At 39.7% G+C, this 18,395-nt stretch overlaps 1 protein-coding gene across 1 annotated transcript in view; it reads right to left on the reverse strand.

Moving 5' to 3' along the window:
- The window catches only part of ADAMTS17 (ADAM metallopeptidase with thrombospondin type 1 motif 17), a 281,500-nt gene that overhangs the window by 62,215 nt on the left and 200,890 nt on the right, over positions 1-18,395 (reverse strand). Inside the window, exons 16-17 of the mRNA XM_075858251.1 lie at positions 12,393-12,473; positions 10,830-10,987 (exon numbers count right to left, since the gene is read on the reverse strand). Coding sequence (XP_075714366.1) covers positions 10,830-10,987; positions 12,393-12,473 — 239 coding nt within the window. The remainder of the gene's footprint in view (positions 1-10,829; positions 10,988-12,392; positions 12,474-18,395) is intronic.

Below are 18,395 nucleotides of genomic sequence, written 5' to 3' on the forward strand. Positions count from 1 at the left end.
AACAGTTCCAAATATCAGGCAATATTGGCACAAAACCTGCAGGCCTCAGCACGACAACAACCCAAAGCAAACCTCTAAATCAACAAAAGAATGGCTTCACCAGAAGAAGATCAACGTTTTGGAATGGCCCAGCCAGAGCCCAGACCTGGCTCCCATTGAAAATCTGTGGGGTGAAGTGAAGAGGGCTGTACACAGGAGATGACCTCGCAATCTGACAGATTTGGAGTGCTTTTGCAAGGAAGAGTGGGTAACAATTGCCAAGTCAAGATGTGCCATGCTGATAGACTTCTACCCCAAAAAACTGAATGCTTTTAGAAGAGGACTATGGGAGGAAAAGTAACATTTCACCATTTTATTAACTTCACCTATTTTTTTTAAATACTAATTAAAACTATATACTGAAAATAAATATTTTTTTAATAATTGGTTTTTATTTGCTTATTGTATATTTTGTTCTGTTTTCTTTACGTGATTCTTGTCTGAACTGTACATGAACATAAGAAACATCAGTAAGATGATGACCTATTGATTTCTATGGGAAAGCGTTGTGGGCATGTTACATGACATGTATAGAGGTCACTGGGTAGGATGGAGGAGGAGGAGGTGAGATGTGACCATCACCTATAGTCAATGGTGTAATCCTGTGTTATCTGCCTCCAGCTTTATAATAGAGGTGTTGCAGTTCCTTTGATTATAATGCTGCCTGTGATCAGTGTTCCCTTTAAAGGACGGGTGTCGCGAATTTTTTTTTTTACATAACATTGCTTTTAGTATGTTATTAAAATAAATTTTATTTATTTGTGTGTTTGTGTTTTACTTTTTTCTTTCTTTTACTTCACTATGGGGGCTGCCATATTGTTTTTCATCTCCGTATGTGTTGATTAACGACACATACAGAGATGGAATACGGCAGCTACAGTGCATAGGAGTCAATGAACGGTAGCCGTTCCATTGATTTTGCTCTCTGGCTCTGTACTGCGCAAACGCAGGTCAGAGTCACACAGTGAATAGGACAGAGCTGTAATACCACACACGACCTGAGGACAGGTGCGGCGCCATGTTTTCCTGGATGACCCCTTTAAGACTTTTCCCGTGTGTGTGTGTGTGGCAGAGCGGAGTGTGCACGGGTGCCGCTGATACTTCATAGCCGCTTATCAGCTGTTTTGAAGAATCAGCGGCGAGCACCCCCCCCCCACACACACACACACAAATCCCCTCAAACACGCAAAATCAAGTGTAATCAAGCGTTTTTTTAATGTGTTTTTTTTGCACGTAAAATGTGCACAAAAAAAAAACGTGTCAAATACACGGCGTGTGAACCGGTCAACTGAAAAGTCATTCACTTCACTTTCATCATTCTATGGGCTCATTTACACGAGCGTGTTATACGTCCATGCGACGCACGTGATTTTCACGCGCATCGCAGGGACCTATATTAGTCTATGGGGCCGTGCAGACAGGTGCGTGATTTTCACACAGCGTATGTCCGCTGCATAAAAGTCACAACATGTCCGTTCTTTGAGCGTTTTTCGCGCATCACACACCCATTGAAGTCAATGGGTGCGTGAAAACCACGCATGTCGCACGGAAGCACTTCCGTGGGACGCGCGTGATTCGCGCAACAGCAGTGAAAAGGATGAATGAAAACAGAAAAGCACCACAAGCTTTTCTGTTTACAAACATCCAAACGGAGTGTCATAATGATGGTGGCTGCACGAAAATCACGCAGCCGCGCATCATATGCTGATGACACACGGAGCTGTTAAGTGCCTTTTGCGCATGCAAAACTCCGCAATTTTTGCGTGCGCAAGACGCACGCACTCGTGTAAACCCGGCCTAATAGTAATTAACCCCATCATGTACCTCACACATTAACCCATTATGACTGTGAAAAATAATGGGGTTAATTGCCTGCGCAAAAGGCACTTAACAGCTCCGTGTGTCAGCCCTGTTCATATGGATGCGCGGCTGCGTGCTTTTCGCGCAGCCGCCATCATTATGACACTCTGTTTGGATGTATGTAAACAGAAAAGCACGTGGTGCTTTTCTGTTTTCATTCATCCTTTTCACTGCTGTTGCGCGAATCACGCGCGTCCCACGGAAGTGCTTCCGTGTGACATGCGTGGTTTTCACGCACCCATTGACTTCAATGGGTGCGTGATGCGCGAAAAACGTTCAAAGAACGGACATGTCGTGACTTTTACGCAGCGGACTAACGCTGCTTAAAAATCACGCAACTGTCTGCACAGCCCCATAGACTAATATAGGTCTGTGCAACGTGCGTTAAAATCACGCGCGTTGCACGGACGTATATCCCGTTTGTCTGAATAAGCCCTAAGGGTAAGGCCACACACCATGTTTACAGCTGAAAAATCGGAAGCAGAACGCCTACAAGCATCTGCCCATTGGTTTCAATGGGAAATACGGCTTTCTGTTCCGACAGGGCGTTTTTTACGTGGTTGTTTTCCAAAACCGGCACGTAAAAAGACGCCCACCAAAATGAAGTGCACATCACTTCTTGGGACATTTTTGGAGCCGTTTTTCATTGACTTTATAGAAAAACAGCTCCAGAAACGTCCGTTAAAAAACGCGAGTTTGATTAAAAAATGGCTGAAAATCAGGAGCGGTTTTCCCTTTGTTTAGTAAGCGTATGAACATACACTTAGCCTTTTGGTGTGTCCTATAACTTCTGCCAGCTGCCGGACACTGCTTAGCAATTTGAAGACACCTTTTCCTGGCTTGTGGGAGGGGGGGTGAGATTCCCTCCCACATTTACGGCAGCTGTGAGTCAGGTTGCTTTGCCTTATTCACCTTGCTGTAATTCTGGGAAGTGCTCCCCCTGGTGGCCAACATAGGAAAACATGTCAAATTATTATTTGATTTTTAATACTTTCCACCATATGGAAGAAAAAAAAAAAATACAGCAAAAAACGTAAAAAAATATAATAGAAATAAGTAACAACACTTAAAAAAAAGGTTTAATTCGCGACACATTCCCTTTAAAGAGGATCTGTCACTAGTTTAGTAATGCCCAATCTCCGAGCTAATCTAATAGGTGCGATCACACTGATAACGCTAGTGAAAATTGTGTCCCAAAAAGTTTATTAACTTAAAAGTTATGAGTATGAGAGACTTAGGCTGGAGGGAAGGGGGATCTCTTAAAACATCTATATCTCCAGCTGCGAACCACCTAGAACGGTTTAGTGTGTAATCTGAAAGATTTTAGGATCTTTAGCAACATAGAAAAAAAGAAAAGAAACCGTTACCAAATAATAATAAAAATACAGCATATACCTTGCTTTAAATAATAGGTAAATTCTGACCATAGATTCCCTTTAACCCCTTCCCGCACCTTGGCGTAAATGCACGTCCAGGTGAGCAGTAACTTCGCGCACCTGGGCGTGCAGTTACGTCCGCGCTTTAACAGTTAACCGCCGCGCGGCGCTACACCGCAGCGGCGGTTAACTGTGCAGGGTGTCAGCCCTGCTCTCCCCGTTGCCGATCAGCGGCCTGTCGCCGCTGAAATCAGCAAATTAACCCCTTCGATGCGGTGGTCGATTGCGATCACCACATCGAAGAGGTTTACAGCGGATCGGCAGCCCCCCACATGTATTTGCGAGGGCTGGCGATCCTTATCATGGCAACCAGAGGCCAGACAATGACCTCCGGGTTGCCATGTACGGAAGCCTCAGAGGATCAGCCTCCGGCCGTTCCTCCTCTGCTTCCTGTCAGTGTGACAATTACGTCACAATGACAGTTAGAACACATTACACTACGTGTGTAGTGTAATGTGTTCCAGCAGCGATCAGAGCTGCAAGTCTAAGTGTCCCCTAGTGGGACAAGTAAAAAAAGTAAAAAAAAGATAATAAAAATGTTTTTAAAAAGTGTAAAAATAAAAGTTAGAAGTGACATAAACAAAGAATGCTTTTTTTCCTATAATAAGTCATTTATTATAGGGAAAAAATGAACACGTTAAAAAAAGTACACATATTTGGTATCGCCGCGTTCGTAACGACCCCAACTATAAAACTGTAATATTATTTTTCCCGCACGGTGAACACCGCAAACAAAATAAACGAAAAACAGTGCCGAATCACAATTTTTTGGTTACCAACCCTCCCAAAATATACAATAAAAAGTGATCAAAAAGTTGCATGTACGCCAAAATGGTACCAATACAAACTACATCCCGTCCCGCAAAAAACAAGCCCTTACACCGCTTTTTTGACTGAAAAATAAAAACGTTATGGCTCTCAGAATATGGTGACACAAAAATTTATTTATTTTATAAATAAGTGATTTTATTGCACAAACGCTGCAAAACATAAAAAAATTATATACATATGGTATCGCTGTAATCGTATCGACCCGCAGAATAAAGTATAATGGTCATTTATAGCCCAGGGTGAACGCCATAAAAAAACGAATAAAAAACATTGTCAGAATTGATGGTTTTTGGTCACCTTGCTTGCTAAAAAATGGAATAAAACGTGATCAAAAAAATTTCTGGTACCCCAAAATGGTACCAATGAAAACCTACAGATTGTCCCACAAAGAATAAACCCTCACACAGCTCTGGTGGTGAAAAAATAAAAAAGTTCTGGCTCCCAGAATATGGCGATGCAAAATGTGCAGAGTGTTCCAAAACCAGATAAGATCGGGCACCATTTATCAGTGCGACACTGGCCACATATCTGCGGATTATTATTTATTTACTGCATTATTATACCCTCTTATTATACCCTGATGTACCCCACACAGATAGCATATGCCCCCACATTATAAACTGAAACACCAGTAAAACCCCAAACAGAACAACTACCAAGCTATATCTGCGCCCCAAAAGCCAAATGGCGTCCCTCCCTTCTGAGCCCTGCAGCGTGCCCAAACACCAGTTTACGTCCACAGATATGGCATCGCCATACCCAGGAGAACCTGGTTAATATTTTATGAGGTATTTGTCTTCAGTGGCAAAAACTGGGCATAACATAGTGCACTAAAATGGCATATGAATGGAAAATTGTAATTTTCACTCCGCACCATGCGCTGCGCATTAACCCCTTCGTGCACTACAACATAGCATGTCGTAGTGTGGGGGGTGATATATGGAGCGTCTCACGTGAAAAATAAAGAATTTAAAACGGCAAAATCTCAGTTTTTTTGGTCACCTTGGCTCTACCTAAAAATGTAATAAAAAGTGATCAAAAAGTTGTATGTACCAAAAAATGGTACCAATAAAAACGACCGCTCGTCCCTCAATAAATAAGCCCTCATACCGCTCTATTGACTGAAAAATAAAAAAGTTGTGGCTCTTGGAACGCGGGGAAGAAAAAACTAAAAAGGAAAAGAAAAAAATGGATCAGTCCAGAAACGGTTAATTCCTTTCTAATGAAAAACCATTTATGACCACCCGTGGGGTATTACCGTACTCGGGAGAAATTGCTTTACAGATGTTGGGGTGCTTTTTCCCCCTTTATCCTTTGTGAAATTGAAAAAATGCAACATTTTAGTGGAAGAAATGTTGATATTCATTTTCACGGCTTAATTCTAATAAATCCTGCAAAAGACTTGCGGGGTCTAAATACCCACTATATCCCTAGATAGATTCTTTAAGTGTTGTAATTTCCACTTTTGGGGGGTTTCCACTCTTTTGGCCTCTCAGGGGCTTTGCAAATGCGACATGGCACCCAAAAACCATTTCAGCTAAATTTGAGCTCCAAAAGCCAAATAGCGCTCCTTCCCTTCTAAGCCTTGCTGTGGGTCCAAACAGCAGTTTATTACCACATATGGCATATTTCCGTAATCGGGAGAAATTGTTTTACAAATTTTGGGGTGCTTTTCTCCTTTATTCCTTGTAAAAATTAAAAATGGCTACCTTTTTTCAGAAAAAAAGTCGATTTTTACCTTTACAGAATAATTCCAATGAATTCAGCAAAACAACCGTGGAGTCAAAATGCTAACTTTACCCCTAGAAAAATTACTTGATGAGTGTAGTTTCCAAAATGGGGTCACTTTCCGGGGGTTTCCACTATTTTGTTCCCTCCAGTGCATTTCAAACGCGACACGGCACTGAAAACTATTCCAGCAAAATCAGAATTAAAAAATCCAAATTGTGCTCCTTCCCTTCTGAGTCCTGCTGTGGGTCCAAACAGCAGTTTATTACCACATATGGGGTATTGCTATAATCAGGAGAAATTGCTTTACATATGTTGGGGTGTTTTTTCTCTTTTATTCCTTGAAAAAATTAAAAATTTCTACGTTTTTTCAGAAAAAAAGTAGATTTTCATCTTCACAAACTAATTCAAATAAATTTAGCAAAAAAACTGTGGGTTCAAAATGCTAACTATACCCCTAGATAAATTCCCTGAAGGGTGTAGTTTCCAAAATGAGGTCACTTTTGGGGGTCTTTATTGTTTTGGCCCCACAAGACCTCTTCAAACCTGACATGGTACCTAAAATATATGCTAAAAAAAAAGGAGGCCCCAAAATCCATTAGGTGCTCCTTTGCTTCTGAGGCCTGTGTTTCAGTCCATAACCACACTAGGGCCACATGTGGGGTATTTCTAAAAACTGCAGAATCTGGGCAATAAATAATAAGTTACATTTCTCGGGTAAAACCTTCTGTGGTATAGAAAAAAATGTATTACAAATGAATTTTGTAAAAAAAAAAATGAAATTTGTAACTTTCACCTCTACTTTGCTTTAATTCCTGTGAAACGCCTAAAGGGTTAATACACTTTCTGAATGCTGTTTTGAATACTTTGAGGGGTGCCGTTTTCAAAATGGGGTGATTTATGGGGACTTTATAATATATAAGGCCCTCAAAGCCACTTCAGAACTGAACTGGTCCTTGTAAAAATCGCCTTTTGAAATTTTCTTGAAAATATGAGAAATCGCTGCTAAAGTTCTAAGTCTTGTAACGTCCTAGAAAAATAAAAGTGTGTTCAAAAAACGATGCCAAACTAAAGTAGACATATGGGAAATGTTAACTAGTAACTATTTTGTGTGGTATTACTATCTGTTTTACAAGCAGATACATTTAAATTTAGAAAAATGCTAATTTTTGCAAATTTTCTCCAAATCTTGGTGTTTTTTACAAATAAATATTGAATTTATCAACCAAATTTTGTCACTAACATAAAGTACAATATGTCACGAGAAAACAATCTCAGAATCGCTTGGATAGGTTAAAGCATTCCAGAGTTATTACCACATAAAGTGACACATGTCAGATTTGAAATATCGGCTTCGTCCTGAAGGCCAAAACAGGCTCAGTCTTGAAGGGGTTAAAGACTTATTTTGGATGGAGATCGTAAGTTTTATAAATAAAGTAAGATTGGGAAATATATTGTGAAAACAGAAGATAAATGTTTATCTAGACTGTGGACAAGCAAGTCTCTAAAATCTGTTCACAGCGCTGGATTTCTAATGTAACTCCTTAACAGGCAGTTTAGGATCATGCTTTGTTCTGACCTGGTTCTAGAATTGTTTTCTGATGCTGCTAACAAAAGCTCTGGGCTTTAAGCAAAGTGCTGTGTCTTCCTCTACATTGTTTAAATAACAGCCTTCTATTCACAGCCTCCCCTTTCAGTCCTCTCTTTGATTATGTTTTCGGGCCGCCCATTTCCTATGTGAGGTGCTGTTGGGTGTCAACTCCCTCCCTGAATGTTTGCCTGTTCATGGAAATGATTTTCTGATGCGCTGGTTAAAAGAATCAGAAAGCTTTGTCTATACTGGGATAGTTGCCCAGCAAAACACAGCATCAGACAAGTTTTCCCTGGAATGGCTTCCTTTGATGTTTATCATAGATCACTCTAGAAGTGCTGTATTCTTGCAGTATTCTATGCTCAGCATTGACATTTGACTGCACCACAACAATACTTTGCTTAGTCCAGGGTGAATCTGACTAGAAACAAAACATCTTCATTTACCTGTTCACATGGAGTTTTTTTACAGGCGGAAAAATCTGCCTCAAAATTCCTTCAGGAACGCTGTTTGCCGTGTTTTTCGGCCGCGGCCATTGAGTGCAGCGGGCAAAAAACAAGGGCGAAAACCGCTTTCTCTGCCTTTCATTGATGTCAATGGGAGGTCAGAGACAGAAACGCCTCTGTCTCCCGTTGAAAGAAATGGGAGGAGATTTCGGGTGTTTTTGCCGCTGTTTCCAACGCGGTTTCCGCATAAAAAACACGCCAAAATACTCTGTGGGAACATACCCTCATAGTTAGTTTAGTTGTGTACCACTTATAGATCTGAAAATTAATCTTAAATCAAAGGTTATATTTGGGGTCCCCCAAATTGTCAGGTATATAGAAGAGGTTATAAGTGATACTATTACCTCTCCTGACAGGTCTGTTTTAGTAAATAATTGTATTCCCCATGAAATAACATTTCTGGAGCATATTTTCTTAGAACTCTGCATTGCGCTGTTTCTCCCTTATATCTCTTAGAAATGTATGAATATATTGACAACTAGGAGTTACCAGTTGGAGGTGTTTCCATACACAGATTGACGGTGCCCACTGAGCGCTGACAGAGTGAGACTGTGTAGGGACACACCCCATGCCCCTCAATGAAACGTAATATGACATCAATGAAACGTAATATAAAACCATGCTATACCATTGGTACAGCATGGTTTTATATTACGTTTCATTGATGTATTTTGCAATCTATCTATATGCATTGCATAACTGGTGACACATATTGATAATAGCATTGTATGGGTTTCTATTGGTATACATTTAAAATTAAAATATTTCTATGTAAAGGTTTGACTTATAATCCTTTGGAGACATAAGATTGATATTACCTTATTAATGAAGCTTTTATATATAAATTATGCCTGATGGTGGTGCGCTTGCGCACTGCGGCACTTACCGTTCTCAGACCGGAAGCAGTCAGGATGACGGGCATCGCTGTTATGCTCTGCATTCAGTGGTGTTCGTCATGACGCTGACGGGATGACGTCGGTGGGTGTGAGCGGTGCGCGGTGCACCATTGGTCACTGGGGCTCTCCTATATTGTATTTAAACTGGAGCTGTCAGAGTAGCAATTACACCTCCTGATGAAGGTTGCGAAACGCGCGTCGAGGTGCTCGGTGTCCAGGTGCCTTACTATATACTCATCATGTCCTCCTCAGGTATGCTGAATTTTAAGCACTAGTAACTCTAAATTATTATTTGTTACTATTTGTAGTGATATCCTCCTTTTTTACACCGCTTTCAAGCAGGATTACTAGCATGGTCACGTTACCTTAATAAATTTAATGCATTGAGATTTCATTTGCCTCAATAGATCGTGCTTTGTATTCTGTGCACATATGAATACATATGCTTCCAGTTTCACTTCATCTGAGGGGTATATGTATTTTGTGGGGAGTTATTACCATTCATGATTTATGATATCATATTAGAATTCACCTGGCTTTCTTTTTATATATTTTATATGTCTATAGTATATACTTGGGAGGGGGGTTATTTTTGTATTTTTGTACTGATGTGTAATAAATTGTAAATTAATTAAATAAAATTGTATTTTGACAAATATAATTGCATGATATCAAGATCTCTTTTTTGGTTTAATATATGTGAATATTGTGGTATCTTGAGTATAATGAATTAGCAAGAAATATATTTATATAGGTTATAATCCATGGTTTAGTTCACTGTAACTCGACGTCCGTAACAAAATCAGTTACTGCATATAGCGTACAAACAGGAGTGCCACACTTTGTTGCCCACCCCTGGTAATGGAGGGGGGCCCAATCGCTTTGGCTGTGTGGGGCCCAGAAATTCCTGATGGCGGCCCCGATGTCAGGAGAGGTTACAGTTCTTCTTTAAAAAGAATGTATCATCAGAATATCAGGTTTTAGTTGTAAGCATTTTGTTTTCCCATTTTTGGTGTTGTCCTTTTATATTAATACTAATATTTCCTATTTTCTGCAGCTCACTTGGTCAGCTTTGCTGTGTAGGCTAGGACAGGGTCACCAGAGAGCAGGGGGATTTAATGGTAGCTGTATTGTGCAACACTAGAAACATAGATAAGGTTCTGGATGCCTCTCCCATGTCACTCTGTGCGCCATCACTTTCTGGAGACTGTAATAGTCTGACATTTCTCTGACTTAACACATTAATTGCAGCTGCCATAAAGCATACAAACCCTACTATACTGTCTGTACGCACAATACAGGAAGGAAGTGTATGTCTCCAATATAGCAGGCCCCAGGGATGTTTTAATAAATTAAAATATGTAGGTACAGTATTTTATTAAATAATAAACACGTTTCTCTTCTAGATATCTACATTTCAATAATGAAACTTAAATTAAATACATAAGACATTTCCCTTTAATAAGAAACATAGAAACATAGAAAGCGGTACGATGACTTTGTGTCTGCTGCAGGGGAAATGTAGCATTACATACCGTCCATGTAATGCATTGACGCACCAGGTCAGCCAAAGCATGAACCTGTTACAGAGCGGCTATCTGTTCTAGCATATAGAGCGGGGTCCAGAGAGAAAACCTACATCTATGAGATCCATATGCCTTAATAGTTTTTATGTATAGAACAGTCATGAGAAAACCCCTTTAAGGTAGAAGTTATGTGAGAACTACCTGTTTCTGCAATCCACCATACAATGATCCAGCAGAGATAAAAGTAATGAACAGCATTCATAGCACACAGTTGAGTCGTTTCAGCATTCGCTACCTTGAAATGAGATGCTTATATACATGTTATTCACCCCTGGACAATTATACGGACATAAAGTCCTCAGTGAGTGTCTGGATAGCACTGTCTATAGAAATATTGGTAAATATAAATATATTACCATCAGATGTAAAGGAGTTTTTGTGGGTCCCTTGGCAGAAATCTTCTCCCATAGTCCCCGGCGTACATAACGGATGGTAGTTCCTGCGATTTGGAACTCGCCAGGTAGCTCAATTTTCCAATCACTGTTAATGGACTTTTTAATAGAGTCTTTTAAAGCTGAAAGAGTTAAGTACAAGGTACATAAGGTATGATATGCTTGCTAGACCTGTCTCTGAAAACTGAAGAAATATTTTCTATGGTGTAAAGTGACAATTAAGCTCTGGGTTCCTAGCATGGCCCTGGCTTCTATGCACATGCGCCCATTTTAATATAATCCCCTTTCTGCTCTTTGCTCCCCAGAACAGTCTATTCAATTCCCACATTCTTTTTTCTCATTTTGCAATTTTTAGATTACTTTCTCTGCCAAATTCTCTACTTTTTCTGCTACCTGTAGCCCATGTGCTCCGGCTCAGCATCCAAGAGCTGAAATGGCTACAAGCATCAAATGACTTTCTAAATCCCTAAGTTGTTCGATAGCAAACATTCTATTTTCTTTGGCTTCGGCAGACAGAGGAGCTTATGAAAGGACTGTTGCGGGTGCCCACACACGATTCAGCGTGGGATGTGATGTTATGATGAGTTTTTTCTATGTCCATCAAAAACCTAAGGTAAAACCTTTACAATATTAATTTAAGCCAAAGTCTAAGCTTGAAATAAATTCCCACCTTTTACACCATGTCGTTTTTATGTACAACATTCTGTGCTGATTCATTTCTCAGTACATATTTAAAGCGGTTGGAACGGATTCTGGATGCCTGCAGCCGCCACTAGAGGGAGCTTTATTATTTGAGTTCCGTATGCAGTAAGCCTCTTAGCACCCCCTAGTGATGGCTGCAGGCATGCAGAATGTTATCAGTCTGTCTATGGGATTTGGAGCTCCAGATCAGAAAAGTGGTGCTCCAACCACTGAAAAGATGGTGTTCATTGGTGAACACTCACTTTAAGCATTATATTGTACCTTGCACTATACATATTACCATATTACATACAGAATACATACACTGGATATCTAACAGCTTCTACAACCTGTTAATTATGGAATTATATCCTATAAATTATTTTGTTATATAAGTTGCACAACGATTTCATTACAACACTCTGAATAATGCTCACCTCATATGCTACATTGTAATACTATTAAGTGTTAATGTAAAGTCATTTTAATTCCAAGAAACATTTGCATTATTTTTATTACTGTCAAGACAGTAAGATCTGGGGGTTTGGCATGAGATACTGCAGCCTGGTCTTCACAAACCTGCTTAGAGGTGTAAAACAACAGTCTTTATTCTATGCCCATTATTGACCCAAAAACTATGTGATGTAGCAGTAAACTTCCAGGACCCTTCTGTCAGACTTCTGCTGCTGAAATAGTACCAAAGAAAATCTGTCTGTCTTTTACCTCTTTTACTTTTGAATTATGCCATCCTGCTAAAACAAGCTGCATTACATGACTTTACTATCGGTAAAGAAGCAAAATCATCCTCTGACTATCACAAATGACTAGAAATCAACCATGTCTTACCCAAAAAACTGTGTGCTGGCTTATCTTCCACTACACGAATCCTCCTTGCTCCTGCAGGGATGATAGCTGCTTCAATATAACCTGGAAAGAAATGGGTACGGTGAGAACAAAACATGTGGGCACACTATGTCTGGAATGAGAACACTGACAGGGTCACAGGAACACCTAAAATGTGAAACAATAACTGTACACTGTATTTGATACGAGGCTCATGCATAATATCTAGAACAAGAAAACAAATTCTCAAAGAGTATGCTCACCTTTGAATGTAATTTTACAGTTTACACATATGTATATTATACTACATAAACCGTAAGTAATTTTACTAATAAATTGCATTACTTGTCTTGTAGGGATACTGAGTGACAGAATGTGTTATAGTCCAGAGCTGCATTCACAACTCTGGAGGCTTAAGAGCTGAAATCTTAAAGCATTCTTTGCTGGCTCAATGTCTGCATATAGCTTAAACGGTTCATCTGCATTCACAGACGGTCTTAGGCACTGTACAGTAATCTTTTATAAGAAAAACTACTGTTCCACTGCATTAGATAAGCTCAGGTATGTTGGCAGGAGTGTATTTGTACACTAGGTTGTTGACTGTTTCCAATATCAACCATTAGAATTGTGAATTCAGCTCTGGACTATGTTGATATGTATATATGAAATGTAAAAATTGCATTCAAACATGGACCTTCTCTTTTTGGATTATGGAAAGTTTAAGCAAGACTGACTATATAAGGAGGGTAAAAGGATATACACACGTTGGCATGCATTGTATAAGAAGAAAGCACCCTTGCAGGGAAAAAGACATACAGGTCGCACATAGTATACTCAATTGTCTCAATATATAGGGTATTATAGCAACTGAGATGTTAGGCCAATTTTGAGTTCTGTAACTATTAGTGGTAGTCTTCAGATATTGCTAAGGTTTTGCCCATGTAGGCAATTCCTAAAGGTGCGTTCCCAGAATCAATAATTATCACCTATCCGAAAGATAGCTGATCTGTGGCTGATTAATGGGGGCCCAACTGCTGGAACCCTTTCTGATCACTAGAACAGGGGCCCTGAACCCCCGATTCCTCCTCACTACAAGACTGCAATGAAGAGAACTTTTAATTAGAGCGGCAGACGAGCATGTGCCGTGTCACCTCATTCACATTCTATGAGAGAACCGACTTCAGTGCTCGGCTGTTTCCATCAGTTCCTTAGACATTGAATGGAGCAAATGGGCGCGTGCCCCTCCTCTGCTCCATTCAAACTCCTCCTCAGTTCTGGGGGAAGGAGGGATGAGAAACGGGGGCCTCAAGACCCCCATTTGAGTTATCAGAGGAGGTCCCAGCAGTGGGGCCCATTGCATAGGTGATAAATGTTGATTCTGGGAATACAAATTTAAGCAGTTCCTCTTCTGTTTCATTTTGTGACACTGTCTGGGTATTAAAGTGTTCGTAGACATGGATGCTTTTTAAGATGGATCTCATCTCACTCAATAAAATCTGCCAACAAGGTCCCATGCACACGACCGTAGAAATCGTTACGCAATTACGGACCCATTCACTTCTACTGACCATGGGCACCTTCCCGTACATTTGCGGTAAGGTGTTCGGGCCATAGAAATGTTCCGAAAATGATGGAACATGTCCGTTCTTTTGCTTTTTACTTTGTATGGGAGCACGGGCCAAAAATACGAGTGGCTGTCCGCGGCTGCCAGTGCCCGACTATGCCCGTAATCGAGGGCCGTGATTACGGGCACGGCCATGTGCATGAGGCCTAAGACCGGACATCTGTCCTGATAAGCACCAGCCTTCATGGGCACTCAGTTACTTTGTATAGATCAGTAATCTCTATGGTGGCATTTGGCCCACGACCTTATACTGTATTTGCATAAATAAATAATGAAGGGGATGCGGATTATAAAGTACTTATGTGGAAAAGGTGATCCATCTTATTGGTCTATTGACGTGAATATTACAATTCTGAAAACTGAAGCCTACTGTTTGTTTTAATTACATTATGTGTGGCTAGTGTGAAGAACGCAGGAGGATATTGTACATTGGAACAGACAACGCTTGTGAAAAATACATGCCTCAAGCCTATATAGGTAAATATGTGCATGATGTGAAAGTTTATTGGAAACAAAAAAATCCATTCTTAAAAACCAGCAAAGGTCAACTTCGAAAGATCCATGCAAAAGCCCACAGATAATCAATGGATTGATACACGAGAAGAGGTCACACAAAGAAAGTCAATGTCAGTCTGAGCAAACCCCAAGATCAGCATAAAATTTATTTTGTAACTATTTTGTACTCTGGCAAACCTTGAACAAATACATGACATCACAAAGGCTTACCAAACATGTGTGTGAGCTGCTACACTGTAAACAGTCTGTAGATGTTGGGTTTGGCAATGAGATGCTTATGTTGTTCCCATGCCAGACAGTCTGACACTTCATCTGTCATCTTGAGAGATGATGTTGCAGGGCACAGGTCCCTTAAGTGCAAAGTTTGGTAAGCAAGGACTCTAGAGAACGCCATGGAGGGGTCAGATCTTGGTTTACGCCCAGGATGACATCACAACAATATTTTTGACACAAACCTTGTGCTCACTGGTACCAGGAACCACTGGGACTTACATGATAGACTACGCATGCACATACAACATCACAAAACCTTGTAAGGAACTTCTATGTATCCCTTCATCCACAAACAGAAAGACATATTTATCAAAGTGTTTCTTCAAAGATTTGACAAGGAGAACAAGAATTAGAATATTATCTTTACTAATGATATTGCACAGAGACCAGGCCAAATGTGGGTAGAACTAAAAAGGAAAACTCCAGCCATACTTCGCTTGTATGTGCTCTATAAGTATAAATTGTAAAGACTCTGTGCTCCCTGTATTTAACGCTACATGATGGTTTCTATATTGTAGCAGCTTGTGGCCATTAGTGCAATATTATGTAAATAGTTAAATTGTTGGATTCTGAAATCAAACTGTGAATTGCCCACCTAATGATAGATTCACCGATTTATCAATTTTAAACGTTTTGAAATTTTAACCAAAACTAAGGGCTTATGCACTTGGTAAAGCCTGTACGGCCTCTATTATGGACCTGAAGGCATCATGTGTTCCGCCCCATGGTGCATTTGTGTGGTACTGTATTCTCACCAAGAAGAAATGCTTCTAGATTAGAATATCTCCACAATACAGCATGCCACATTTTTCATTTCATCACGAATTTCATATGAATATGTGAGACGAAACCTCTAGAATCGGAGGCATACGGAGGAGCAGTATGGTTATGTTGCAGGGTATAGGCGCTGTAATATGGATCCCTAATACGGCCATGTGCATTAGGACTAAATCTGCCTTTCGAAGTAAATAATCTTTATTTCGTTGAAGTAACACTTTAATAAATCATTATTTACATGTCCAACCAATTATGACAGAATACATCTTAACCCATTCATTACCATCTAGCATCTACTATACACCTCTCTATGACCTTTGCTTCGGATTATATGGTGAGATTTTTAGTATATATGACCTTAGCTATAGATCTTCAGTCGTTTTTAGGGCCCATTCACACAAGCGTAAATCTCGTCCGCGTGCTGCGCATGGAAATCACGCATCGCACACGGACCCATTGATTTTAATGGGGCTGTTCACACATGCGTGAGTTTTCACGCAGCCAGAGTCCGCTGCATGAAACTCACTGCATGTCCTATATTGGTGCGTTTTTACACACCATTGAAGTCAATGAGTGCGTGAAAACTACGCACTGCACATGGATGCACATCCGTGTGCTGTGCGTGATTTGCGCATCAATTCCATTTAAAAAAAATGAAGTGCCTTGCGAGTGTGTGAAAAACGCATGCCACCCGCAAAGCACACTGATGCATAACGCAACACACAGATCAGATTTACGCGCGTTTTTCACACGCGTGAATCTGACACTTCGTGATGTACATGCACTCTGATGACATAATCATGAAATAATGACATTTATATTACATGTGTTTAAGAGCATTTATGACATCAGTTTGGGAAATATGCAAAGTCTTATCAGATCTTCCTCTGCATGGGGTATTATTAGCTTTGTACTGGCAATTGTCCAGATTCCATACAATGGATTTGTTAAACATGTAATTGTGTTTGCAATTCAGAGATACTTGTTTATACAATCTAATACCTATATTATGGCAAAGTTTTATTTTCTGTTATCACAATTCAATTACTAGAACACCAAACAGTGAATTTGCAGGACCAAAATCTGATTAAAAAGTTTCACATATTTATTGACTCAATTTCTAAAAACATATAGCAAAAATAAAAAACTGAGTCCACCCAGAAAATAGAAGTGTGGTGGGGAACCTGGTACAACATTGTGCAACATATAACCTGTACACGGAGATGTCAAAGTAAGGTATTCAGAGAATATAATTATGGTGATTTAATCCAGCAAAATTGTCAAAACTTTATACCCCCCCAACAGTAGTATATCCATGTGACATCCCAAGATAAAAAAGTGAGTAACAGTATAGAGCTCGCAAGGGACCAGGGAACCCAAAACGCCCAACGCACTTTTTCACATTCCTTGGGGGTGTAACTTTTTTGCAACTTTGCTGGATTAAATTACCATAATTCCCTTCTCCATGTACAATATTTTGACATCTCCATGTGCAGGTTATACATGGCTTTATCCATGTGCGCGCAATTGTGGCACACTCTTGTAGCAGGTTTCCCACGACTTTCCTTTTTTTTCTGTGTGGACTATGTATTTATAAGATGGTGCAATAAATATGTGAAACTTTTTGATCGGATTTTGGTCCTGCATATTCTCTGTTTGGTGTTCTATTTATGTGTAATGCATTGGAGACCCTGTCGTTTACGGTAAACTGAATTGGTGTCACATTTTTCTTCTGTTATGTGAAGTCTGTAATTATAACTAACCTAACAGGAAAATGTAGGTTGTGTCTATAATATTAATCTATAGTACTGAGTAATATTGCCATTTGAAATGAATGGGTTAATTGTTGTACACAAGTGGCGGAAACCATTGATACGTTGTAGTTCTTGTAAATATGACACGAATCCCAAGAAACACCAACCAAACACCAGGCAGAGGCACCACACAATTACTACACCGCTCTTACATGTGAAACACTTGGGAACGGTCTTTGGCTTTGTCATGACACATGTGGAAACCTTCTTACAATGACTACTGTTGACTAAGGAACACAAATAGATCATAAGGTCACAATGTGACAAGTAGAATTTCCAACCTGATATCGTATCATAGTACAGGTATTTTTACTCATTGGGTGTACACAACCTATCAAACACATGTGGAAGTTGGAGAAGGAGGAGAGAAGGGACAGTGATGTAATGTGTCAATTAAAATAATTATTTTATTGATATGCATTAAAAAGTGAAAATGACTCGACAACTTAAAATATATTATTAATATCTCCGGCAGAGAGGTGGATGTTATGATTTACAAATCCCATGGAAAAGATAGTTGTGGCTGTCCGCTATTACATTTGAAACAGACCTGCCACCTATCTGGATTTGTGAACACATATTGTGAAAGGTGTGCACAAATCTTCTATTGTGGAACACCTTGTTGAGTGTTCGTGTATACAGTGAAGGAAATAAGTATTTGATCCCTTGCTGATTTTGTAAGTTTGCCCACTGTCAAAGACATGAACAGTCTAGAATTTTTAGGCTAGGTTAATTTTACCAGTGAGAGATAGATTATATTTAAAAAAAAACCTGAAAATTACATTGTCACAATTATATATATTTATTTGCATTGTGCACAGAGAAATAAGTATTTGATCCCTTTGGCAAACAAGACTTAATACTTGGTGGCAAAACCCTTGTTGGCAAGCACAGCAGTCAGACGTTTTTTGTAGTTGATGATGAGGTTTGCACACATGTTAGATGGAATTTTGGCCCACTCCTCTTTGCAGATCATCTGTAAATCATTAAGATTTCGAGGCT

The sequence above is a fragment of the Rhinoderma darwinii genome, chromosome 3 (assembly GCF_050947455.1).
Source record: "Rhinoderma darwinii isolate aRhiDar2 chromosome 3, aRhiDar2.hap1, whole genome shotgun sequence".
In the NCBI taxonomy this organism is placed as follows: domain Eukaryota; kingdom Metazoa; phylum Chordata; class Amphibia; order Anura; family Rhinodermatidae; genus Rhinoderma; species Rhinoderma darwinii.